Source organism: Canis lupus, chromosome 7 (genome assembly GCF_011100685.1).
Source record: "Canis lupus familiaris isolate Mischka breed German Shepherd chromosome 7, alternate assembly UU_Cfam_GSD_1.0, whole genome shotgun sequence".
NCBI classification, from domain to species: Eukaryota; Metazoa; Chordata; class Mammalia; order Carnivora; family Canidae; genus Canis; species Canis lupus.
Window position 1 is genome coordinate 15,042,948 of NC_049228.1, and position 12,194 is coordinate 15,055,141.

General features: G+C 43.9%; 1 protein-coding gene across 13 annotated transcripts in view; it reads left to right on the forward strand.

Annotated features, from left to right (window-relative positions):
* CACNA1E (calcium voltage-gated channel subunit alpha1 E) overlaps positions 1-12,194 on the forward strand; it is a 382,029-nt gene that overhangs the window by 280,432 nt on the left and 89,403 nt on the right. For all 13 annotated transcript variants that reach the window (XR_005361978.1, XM_038542200.1, XM_038542209.1 and 10 more), the window contains exon 9: positions 9,357-9,472. Coding sequence is in view for 12 of the 13 variants with exons in the window: in XM_038542200.1 (XP_038398128.1) it covers positions 9,357-9,472 (116 nt within the window). In the remaining variant the exon portion in view is untranslated. The remainder of the gene's footprint in view (positions 1-9,356; positions 9,473-12,194) is intronic.

Sequence of the window (12,194 nt, forward strand, 5' to 3'; positions counted from 1 at the left end):
GGAACCTAGTCAGGACTTCCAGAGTAACCAGATTTATTCCTGTCCTGGGCTATGAGCAGAGGATTTTTTTGTGTCCTTCTAATGATTGACAGAGAAATGGAGACAGAGAGGTTACTTAGCACAGTTTCTTAGCACAGAAGCTACCTGGATACCTAGCTCTGAGAATAGACCTGGTAGTATTTTTGCTACTTCACATGGGATTTATTTTTGTTTGCCTGTTTAGATTTCCAGAGTCTGGATGCATCCCATCTTGAGTTCTGTTACATCTGGGTGTTTCTACACTGGATGGAGCAAAAGATGTTTGGCCATAACTGAAGCAAAAGGAGCCGAGGGATCATGAACATTTTTTACTATAAACCATATTTCCTCCTTTTAGACTTTCCTGTTTCTTGATCCAAGGGAATTGGATAAAGGGCAGTATTTGGAAGGCCAGTCTTTGAGGTACCTTTCAATAGGAAGTTTGGCAGTAGTCATTTGGATGACCCAGTAAGGTAGCAGCTATATGCTTTATCTTTGCAAAAACATCATCATCTGGACCCTCTGTGAAAAGGAAAGAGTACTCAGGTCTTCAGGGAAGAGAGGGGATCAATGATGAGACATGCTTCCCTTTCCTCGGGGCCAGCCATATATATGCTGAGAATGGTAGACTTATTAGAATCTAAGGTTAAAATAGACACTTATTTTTGGTAGGCACTAGAATTGAATCCTGCCTGTCCTTGTTCTCTCTAGAATGTAATATGTATATAAATAAATGATGGCTATGCCATGGACACAAAACCAAGGAGTACATTGCTAGCTTGACTAATGCCATGAATTTTATACTGGGTCTCTATTAATCCAACATAGAGCAATGCATTTTTGTGCTGTTCTCTCAATTGCAAAGATAGTCCTTTTAGGGAAAAAAAAACCCCACAAAACTCTGTTTTTAGATCCTTATTTTCCTTGACCTTGAGCTGAAACTAAATCCCTTTTGAATTTAAATGTTGACATCTAGATAGCATGGAAGACAGCTGAAGCATTGGAGAAATGGCACTTAACCTGGCTTCAGGAGATATTAGCTTGAATTCTGTCTCTGCTTTCTGCTGCTGAGGTGATCTTGGGCAAGAGATTTTTCTGAATCTCCCAGGGTTTTTACAAATATAAATGAAATCATTTACATAAAAGCTATTCATAAATTAAAAATGTCACAAATGTGTTATGTGAATATCAGCTGTTCTTCATATGTTATTTCCATAATCTGTGGAATCTATTATAATACCAAGCCTTGGATCCAACTTAATTGGGCCTTGTTGGAATGTGATTCGATGTAGGCTCTGCTTGGCTTCATGGAGCCTGCAGACTAGTCAGAGAAATAAGCCCTGAGCACAGTTATGATGTCAAGGGAGGAGTGATAGGAATGAAAGACAATAGTGCCAGACTTTGAACCCTAAGCTCCCAATGGAAAAACAAAACCGAAAAGTCTTCTTGATAGACATAATACAGAGCCCCCTCCCTACATAGCCCTTCCTCCACTGACACAGGAGCTACTCAGGAAGTATCCCCAGTGGTGCATATTCTTTGTAGTACTTCTTTTAGCCAAAAGGCTTCTTTAAAAGAGCAGGCCAGGGATGCCTGAGTCGCTCAGTGGTTGAGCATCTATCTGGCTTCAGCTTAGGTCATGATCCTGGGGTCCTGGTTCGAGTCCTGCATCGGGCTCCTTTCAGGGAGTCTGCTTCCCCCTCTGCCTATGTCTCTGCCTCCCTCCCTCTCTGTATCTCTCATGAATTAATAAATAAAATATATTTTTTAAAAAAGAACAAGCCAGTTTTGTTAGGCTCTGGGCCCTTGAGCCCTGCTAAGAGGCCACTCAGAAGGGTGAGAGTACACGGGGGCCTGTAGTGGCAGTAGAGGAAAGCAGGGATGCCAGCCAATGAGACCCAGACCCAGAAGTTGAAAGAGGAAGGGAAAGCTGAACTTCCAAATATGCAGGGAGGCTAGACTGGGGTTTGTTGGCCTCTCCCACCAGAAATCAAGCTATGTGGTCATTCTAGGGGCCTTGTAGAAGTGGCACACCACATATTTCATAGACTAATTCTACAGAGATTTTAGTGGAGCCAAACGAAGAGAAAGTGGTGGCAGTGTCCAGGAGTTAGCTGGCAACTGCTGCCCCCCGGCCAGTTCACCTGCTCCCTTTGGGTCAGTGCAGAGTTGGAGTATTCCTTCATTTAAGCCTTTGGGAACCAGGAGACAGTTGTCAATATGTTCTCCAAGTCAGCCTGGATATTTTTAATTAAAAAAAAAAACTATTGGACATACTACCATATGCCAGGTATAATCTAGTCTGAGAGGATACAGAGTTGAATAAGACATGGAATATTTTCACAAAAGGCTCACATAGAGGGAGAAACAGTTACACGTACAGCTCACCACAGTAAAGCGTGGCTGTGAGATGAGCTGTAAAGACACAGAGGGAAGAAAGGATGGAGGCTGGAGACTGGGGAAGGAGAAGGGAGAGGAGGGAAAGCTAAACAGAAGTGACATTGCAGCCTGGCCTTGGAGAAAGATTTGGACAGATTCGAGCAATTAAGAAGGGATTCCAGGCAGAGAAACCATGGACCAAACCTTGAGAGCTGTGCTGCATTCTCCAGAGAAAGGAGAAGGGTTCAGCTGCTGGAATCAGCCACGGTGGCTGCAGGCAGGTGGGTGGGTGTGAATGATGGGAGGCGAAGTTTGGAGGAAAGGTTAGTATCAGGCTGTGAAAGACTGTGAAGGTCATGTTAGGTGTTTGTACTTCATTTAGCAAAAGATGGAGGAGGTTGTGGCGAGAGAAAATGGAATGTAGAAGATCTAAGAGTCATGGTTCCTCTTAGTGGCTCTGTGTCCTTGGACACTTGCTCTCTCAAAGGGCCCCTTAACTCCCCTTAGATTCAGTGTTCTGAACTAGAAAATGGTGATGTTAGTGATGATGCTCACCCTAGACACTAAAGGATTATTTTGTCCTTCTACTCATAGCCAGCTTAAATTCTCCTTTTTTCAAGGTCTTCCTCAAAATATTACCTCCCTGTTAAGCCTTCCTGGATCCCTAGAGTGTAGTTGAAAAATCCAGGCACATTCATATGAAACAGTAAAGCAAGCAGCATATAAATATGCCATCGGGCAAGGCAGACATGCGGAGCATGAAAAGCTTGAGCTTTTAGAGCAGACAGGCCTGGGGTCCCATCCTGGCTCTGTTTCTTACTTGATTTTGAACAAGTTGTTTAACATTTAAATTGAGGATGAAAATACCTGTTATGTCTTCTTCCAGAGTGATTGTAAAAACTATGAGCAAAATGTGGGAAGGTGCTTGGAAACTAGAAAGTGCTCCTCAAATGGTACTTACTGTGGTTACTATTTTAGGTTTGGAAGTGATCAGATCTAGTATGTGTTTTAGAAACGTGTGTGAAATGAATAAAATGAAGGGAAGAGGGATCCCTGGGTGGCGCAGCGGTTTGGCGCCTGCCTTTGGCCCAGGGCGCGATCCTGGAGACCCGGGATCGAATCCCACATCGGGCTCCCGGTGCATGGAGCCTGCTTCTCCCTCTGCCTGTGTCTCTGCACCTCTCTCTCTCTCTCTGTGACTATCATAAATAAATAAAAAAAAAAAAAAAAAAAAATGAAGGGAAGAGAGACAGGTGGTTGAGAGACCATGGGAACGCTATTGCAATAGTCCAGGTAGAAAAGGATGAGGTCCTGGACAAGGCAGTGAGGAGAGAGGGAGGGTAGATCCATGTGCTGTTTTGAGGATAGAACCCACAAAACATGGCACTAAGTGGACAGGAGGGATAGAAAGAAGACAACCAAAGGTAAAAACGTTGATAGATGGTAATGCCATGAACCAAGCCAGCCCTTGTGCCTTTCTAATTGTTGCAAGCCAGAGAAGAAGGCAAGGAAAGGAGGTGCCCCAGGGCATGCATTCTGTTATTCTGACTCTCACTGGCCCTGGCACTTTTCATTTTGACTGTCTCCCTCTCTGTTCCCCCACAACACTGTTAGTAGAGCCTGCTGAACCTGAAGACAAGCCCAGAATTTCTTCTTTTAATGTGCCTTATTCTCATGCCCTCAGCCTGACCATGACCATGGTAAGGTGCCTGTGCCAAGGAATCCATATATCTTGGCAGGAGAGGCTAAATGAGGAACCTCCTCTTCCCCTGCCATGGGGGGAAAGTCCCTCATGGGGACATGTCCCTTAACCCCTGGCTTGTTTCTTCCTCCCTGGATATGAGAGATATTTTATTTTGGAAGCAAATTATGCTCAGAGACTGAGTTCGTCTTTTCCAGCAATTTAATATACGTTTACTGCAGGAATTTTATTTATTTTTATTTTTTAAATTTTTTTATAAATTTATTTTTTATTGGTGTTCAATTTGCCAACATATAGAATAACACCCAGTGCTCATCCCATCAAGTGCTCCCCTCAGTGCCCGTCACCCAGTCACCCCTACCCCCCACCCACCTCCCCTTCCACCACCTCTAGTTCGTTTCCCAGAGTTAGGAGTCTCTTATGTTCTATCTCCCTTTCTGATATTTCCCACTCATTTTTTCTCCTTTCCCCTTTATTCCCTTTCACTATTTTTATATTCCCCAAATGAATGAGACCATATAATGTTTGTCCTTCTCCAATTGACTTATTTCACTCAGCATAATACCCTCTAGTTCCATCCACGCCGAAGCAAATGTTGGGTATTTGTCATTTCTAATGGCTGAGTAATATTCCATTGTATACACAGAGACCACATCTTCTTTATCCACTCATCTTTTGATGGACACCAAGGCTCCTTCCACAGTTTGGCTATTGTGGACATTACTGCAGGAATTTTATAAGCCAATAGTATACAGGATAATTTCTCTTAATAAGCCAATAAAGAAATACTCCAAATCAGTAACAGATTGATCACACTATTGTTCCGGGTAAAGGGAGGTGAATAAAATACAGATTTAGTTGAGGTGTACCTTTATACAAGTTGGTCCTGGGGAGAGACAGCTTAGCCAACTGAGAGCTGATATCCAGCTACCAGTGCAAAAGTAAAAGTCCTGTATTGTTAGAGTATGTTTCTAGGGAACAGGGGTGCTGGTGTTGATGGGCAAGATGTTCTCTATGGGGCTGCTGTATGACTTTCACCACTGCCTGTGTCACCTTTATGGATATTCATGGTCACCACTCTTATTCAATATGTTACTGGAGGTCCTAGCCACAGCAACTAGACAAGAAAAGAAATAAAGGTCATCCAAATTGCTAAGGCAGAAGTAAAATTTTCACTATTTGTGGATGATATGATACTATATATAGAAAACCCTAAAAACTTCATCAAAAAACTACTAGAACTGACAAATTCTTATTATTTTTAAAGATTTTATTTATTTATTCATTCATGAGAGACCCAGAGAGAGTGAGAGGCAGAGACACAGGGAGAGGCAGACTTCATGCAGAGAGACCGACATGAGACTTGATCCTGGGTCTCCAGGATCATGCCCTGGGCGAAAGGTGGCGCTAAACCACCGAGGTGGCACTAAACCACCGAGCCACCCGGGCTGCCTTAGAACTGTCAAAGTAATTCAGTAAAGTCACAGGATACAAAATTAATATATGAAAATTGCATTTCTATAAACAAATAATGAAGTAGCAGAGAAATTAAGAAAACAATTCCATTTATGATTGCACCAGAAATAACAATATACCTAGGAATAGATTGAACCAACGAGGTGAAAGGCCTGTACTCTGAAAACTATAAAACACTGATGAAAGAAATTAAAGACAACAAATAGAAATGCAAAGATTCTCCTTGCTTGTCGATTGGGAGAACCAATACTGTTTAAAATGTCTATAAAGTAATCTACAGATTTAGTGAAATCCCTACAAAAATACAATTTTCACAAAACTAGAACAAACAATTCTAAAATTTGCATGGAAATGGAAAAGATCCCCAAATAGCCAAAGCAGTCTTAAGAATAAAATTGCAGGTATCACAATCCCAGATTTCAAGATATACTACAAACCTGTATAATCAAAATAGCGTGGTACTAGTACAAAAGATCAATGGAAAACAGTAGCCCAGAAATAAACCCACAATTATATAGTCAGTCTTTGGCAAAAGAGGCAAGAATATCCAATGGGAAAAACAGTCTCTTCAACAAATGGTGTTGGGAAAACTGGACAACTACATGCAAAGGAATAAAACTGGACCACTTTCTTACACCATACACAAAAATAAACTCAAAATGTATTAAAAGATCTAAATGTGAGAACTGAAACCATAAAAGTCCTAGGAAAGAGCACAGGCAATAATTTCTCTGACATCAGCCGTAACCAGCATCTTTCTAGATAAGTTTTCTGAGGCAAGGGAAACAATAGCAAAAATACTGGGATCACATCAAAACAAAAGCATCTGCATAGCAAAAGAAACAATAAAACTAAAACCCTAAGGAATGGGAGAAGATATTTGCAAACAACATATCTGATAAAGGGTTAGTATCCAAAATATATAAAGAACTTATACAACTCTACTCCTGAAAAAAGAAATAATCCAATTTAAAAATGGGCAGAAGATATGAACAGACAGTTCTTCAAAGAAGACATCCATATGGCCAACAGACACATGAAAGGATGCTCAATATCACTCATCAGGGAAAACACGATGAGATATCACCTCACACTTGTCAGAAAATGGCTGAAATCAAAAACACAAGAAATTAGTGTTGGGGAGGATCTGGAGGAAAAGGAACACTCATGCACTATTGGTGGGAATGCAGACTGTTACAGCCACTGTGGAATACAGTATGGAGGTTCCTCAAAACAATTTAAAAACTACCAGTCATTTCACTACTAGGTATTTACCCAAAGAATAGAAAAACACTAATTTGAACAGATATATTCACCCCTATGTTTATTGCAGTATTATTTACAATATTCAAATTATGGAAGCAGTACAAATATCCATTCATTAATGAGTAGATAAGGAAGAATATACACACACACACACACACACACACACACAGTGGAATATTATTCAGTCATAAAAAGAATGAAATCTTGCCCTTTGCAACAACATAAATGGATCAAGAGAGTAAAATGCCAAGGGAAATAAAGACAAATACTCATATTGGAATTTAAGAAACAAACAAAACAAATGAACAAAGAAAAAAAAGAGACCAAAAAACCCCCAAAATAGACTTTTCACTGTAGAGAAAAACAGATGGTGACCAGAGGGGAGTGGGGGAGGGATGGGTAAAGTAGATGAAGAGGAAGAAGAGTATGCTTATCTTGATGAGCACCCAGTAATGTATAGAACTGTTGAATCACTATATTGTACACCTGAAACTAATATAGTATTGTATATTGACTAACTGGAATTTAAAAAATAAATCGTAAAAGGAAAAAAAAGTGTCCCCTTTACAACGGCTGGAGGTCATTGCCCCAAGGTCTTCAAGGAGCTGTCTTAGATAGCAGAGTGTAGCCTTGCTCAGACCGCGTACTCTTGGATGGTCCTCACAAACTCCATGTTCACAGTTTAATGTTCTCTTGCCACGCTGAGAACATATGCCTTTATGGTTAAGCCCCTGGTGTGGCCCCTCGGCAGCTGAGCCACCGAGTTCTGATGGGCAGGAACAGATGAAATGGTAACATACTGACATAACTTAATTCATTCTTCTATCAAAACAACTTTATTTCCAAGGGTGCATGAGTGGCTCATTTGGTTAAGCATCTGCCTTGGGCTCAGCTCATGATCCTGGGGTCCTGGGATCGAGTTCCGTGTTGGGCTCCCTACTCAGTGAGGGCTCTGCTTCTCTCTTTCCCTCTGCCTTTCCCCCTGCTTCTGCTCTCTCTGTTTCATTCATTCTTTCTCTCTCAAATAATAAATAAAATCTTTAAAAACAACAATTCTAAATACAACTTTTTTTTCCTCTTTGTCATATACAAGTGGATTAAAACAACTTCACTTAAGTCATAAGAAAGTGGATTTGAAGTCCTATTGAACAAATACACAACAAGGGAGTAGTCGACAGGATGCACAGTGGGTGCTGGGCTCCCTCAACTTCAGGCTGTGCCTCTTTAGTGGTGGGGAACACCTCGAAAAAGTGCAGCATCATCCAGGACAGTGAGAGTGTGGCTGAGCCCTGGCCGGAGAAGTGCTACATTAGGAAGGGGCATTGTAGCCTCGAAGGGTGTTTGGTGATGAGAAGGGCATTGGTAGAGGTGGTTGCTGGAGAGCCGTATTAGCAAATGAGTATTTCTTTATCCCCAGCTGCTCAACCATTGAATTTTTTCATCTTCCTTTCTGCTATAGAGCTCTTGTGTCTCTTCTCTCTTCCATTTCCCAATAGGGCTTTAGACGTTTTTTTTAAAGATTTTATTCATAAGAGACACAAAGAGAGGCAGACACATAGGCAGAGGGAGAAGCAGGCTCCCTGTGGGGAGCCCGATGCAGGACTTGATCCCCAGACCCCTGAATCATGCCCTGAGCCAACAGGCAGATGCTTATCCACTGAGCCACCCAGGAGCCCTGGAGCTTTAGGCTTTAGATCATCTTGTGGCTCTGGTCCCTTGCACCTGTCACTGGACTGTGTCTTCTCCTGACCCTGACCTTGGCTTTCCCTCTGTCCCATTATCTCCCTTCCTATCTTCCCTACTGTCTTGCTGTTGAAGCCAGGGCCTCTTTCTGAGTCCTTCCCTTTTCTGTTTAACCTGCACCAGCCACCTGCACACAGCCCTTGGCCCCTCAAGGCACTGATGCCCTTGGTCCCCAGTAGCAGCCCTTATGGAGTGCCACAGGATCCAGGACGCTGGAGGAAGCATGGCGCTGTGGTTAGACTTCAGATCCCAGCAAGTTACTTCCCTTCTCTGATCCTTGGTGTTTCCGCATCGGTTAAATAGGCATTTTAATAGTGCTTATTACTTCGTAGGGTGACTGGAATGAATTAAATGAGTCCATGGGTATGAAACACTGCATACGGGGCTGACACATAATTGGTCCATATACATTAATCACTGTTGTTATTAAAAGCATAAAGGGAAGGTGTGCCCCCTGCCCAGAGGGCCAAGGGCTTGGGTTGTAGCTGGGGAAACAGAACATAGCATTTTGAACCATAGTTTGTCGCTTGATTAAGGAAGTACCTTTCGGAGTAGAGCACTCAGAGGATGTTAGTGCTGATGGGGACAGAACTAATCTGGGAAAGCTTCCTGCATGAGGCCCAAGGAGGAACATTTCTGTGCAAAAGGGGAGCAAGGTGTGGTGGAGCACCTGCTCAGACACCCTCTCGCTTCTCCTTGCTTCCCCCTCCCTCACGGTTGTGGAGCTGAACCCAAATCCACTCCTCGTGAATCTTCCCCTCCTTGTCCACAGGGAGTTTGCCAAAGAGAGAGAGAGAGTGGAGAACCGGAGAGCTTTCATGAAACTGCGGCGGCAGCAGCAGATTGAGCGGGAGCTGAACGGGTACCGCGCCTGGATAGACAAAGCAGGTGAGCCTGGCGGCACGCAGGCCCCCACCACTGCTTTCATTCATAGGGGCAGCGCTGGCCAGAGCACAGAGAGGCTCTGGTTGCCTCACCGGCCTTGTGGGCTCCCTGCTGGTCCCTCTTTCTTCCTCTGGGGTCTACCTGTCTCCCTTCTTCCACCAAACATCTTCATGAGGCCTGCATTTTAGTGAGGTGAACTGAGTGAAAGGTGACATAGCCCAATCCTGGAGCTGAGGTTGGGTGGGTGACATTTCACACTATTGCTAATAATAATAATAATAACAACAACAACAACAATAGCAATAACAACAGCAGCAGCAACAAAACTCCATTCATTCCACAAGTATTTATTGAGGGCTTTGCTTTGTGCCAGCACCTGGTCTATATTCTTGGGATACACCCCAGGGAGCCTTTCTTGCAGAGTTCATTCCCTCTCGTCAGGGAAGGCAGATAAATAAGTAACTTGTAAGAAGGTGATAAGTACAATGGAAAACAGATCAAGGTAGGGTTATGGGGTGTAGGGCAGGTTGTGATTTTAAACAGGGAGGTCAAAGAGACCCATTTGGTGAAAGACTTAAAGTTGCAGAGGTGGTGGGAATGTCCGAGGGGAGGCATCTTAACTCAAGGCTCCAGTGTGGAAGTAAGCCAGGAAGATTCCTAGAACAGAAGGAAGAACGAGTAAGGGGAGAGGAGCAGGAAGATAGGGTGGAGGCAGTAATGGGAGGAGGGGACAGACGTCATGGGCCACCGTAGGAGTTTGGAGCTTCTCTGAAAGTGAGACAAGAACCATTGGAGGAGGGTTTTGAGCTGAGGTGGGACATGGTCTGATGGAAGATTTTGAGGAAGCACTTGGTTGCTGCCTCCAGAGTAGCCTGTCGAGGGCAAGAGGGCAAGGGCAAGGTCAGAAGCAGTATGTGTGTGTGTGTGGGGGGAGTCCACCAAGAGGCCACTGGGGTAAGCCGGGTTATAGCTGATGGTGAGAACTGCTCTCCCCTTTTCCCTGTGCTGTCACCAGTCCCTTGCTGAGGCTCAGCATCAGAACAGTGCTTGCCCCACCTTGAAGATAGGTCCAAACCTATCACAACTTTATTAATCCACAGAGCCACCAGATTCAAATTTGACTGTGGCTCAGCTGCTTATGAGGGGTATCGATCACTCCGTATCTGTCAGTAAAATGGATGCATTTGCCTTCCTTATTATTTTAAAGATTGCATTGCATTGCTGTTATATATCTGTATTTTCATCCTGAGCAAAGAGTAATTTATTTTAATAAAAAAAATACACATGACAGCATTTTTCCCCTCTATTCCTGGTAGAAAGCGTAGCACAAATGTGAGGTCTCTCAGGAAAAATTTGGAATATGATTTGATGCTTAGCTGCCTGAGCCTTATTCTTTTCTAGCAGCTTTGGAATGACACCATGGCACTCTGGTTCTAACCACCGACACACAAAAGCTCTCTCTCAGCTCTGGAGTCAACTTGTGATCATCTGTCAGGGGTGAGAGTATATGTGTGATGAAAAGTGCCATTTCAAAGCCAGCTAAAAACCACCTCCCATTTAGGACTATCTGCATTTCTTTGCTGCCTCTGGAGGCATGCACCGTGCCCACTGACTGTACTTCCAATTTGCCCTTTCTTCTCCGAGGCTCTCGTGTGGGGGTGAATGTGAACCTCTCCTCCTCCTTTCCAGAATGGTAACTCAGCTTTACTGAGCAGATTTGCCTCCAGGTCTGGCAGGCAGCTTGAAGTTCCCCACTGTCCTTGGCTCCCTGGGTGGAGGAGCCATCTGACAGACCACCCCAGTGAGCAGGCTGGCAGCAGAACTGGGAAAGAACCTTCCCCGCCCTGTCCGTGACCCCGCTCATGGTCAGGCAGCACAGGATGCTGTTCTTTGTGGCTCTGCTTTTCAGATACACGCAGAATTCCAAGGCTCCGCTTTCTTCCAGTTGGCAAAGCCAGCTCTCTCCTTCTAAGAAAAAAGACGCACTGCAACGTCAAATTGTGCTTCCTGGCCCTTCCCTTTGCAAATGGGGTGTGAGTGAATCAGAGACATATGGGTTACATTTCCCTGGAAAGACACTCTCAAGTTCGAAAGAGAACTTGGCAAAAGGCAGTGGGGGCGGGGGAGGGGGCAGCCTCGGCATATCCAGAGCCCTCAAGCACTTCTCAGAGATGCTCAGCAGCATCACACACCCTCCATCTGCCTTGAGGGTCCTCAGATCTGCCCACCTCAGGCATCCAGGCACTGTACACAGCAGATGTGACTCCATGGCTGAGGTCTTTCATGTTACTGTGACATATTTTAATGAGTACCTAATTTTTAGGTGGTGCCCTCCAAACAACATGGGCTGTAAGTGACTTTAAAACCCTCTATGTCTGCATAAAGGAGCATCCCACCAATAACACTTAACCTGTTAACTTAGAGTTTTGCCAGAGGCTGTACTTAAAAAAAAGAAAGCTAAACATTTATGAGTTGGTATAATGGCCATCCGGCATGGTACCCTCGGAGCCGCAAAATGTTCCCCTCCCTGGGAAATACATTACATACTCTCAGTTTTATATGCAGGTGGAATTATGGTAATGACTCTACCCTCTTCTGCTTGTCCTTTTACTTGTTACAATTGCTTAAATTAAACCATCGTTTAATAAATAGGGCCCGCTGCAGGCTTTTCTCCGGCAGCTGGGATCTTAGGGAATGATTGCTCAAGGCCTCTGGAGTCCTCGCC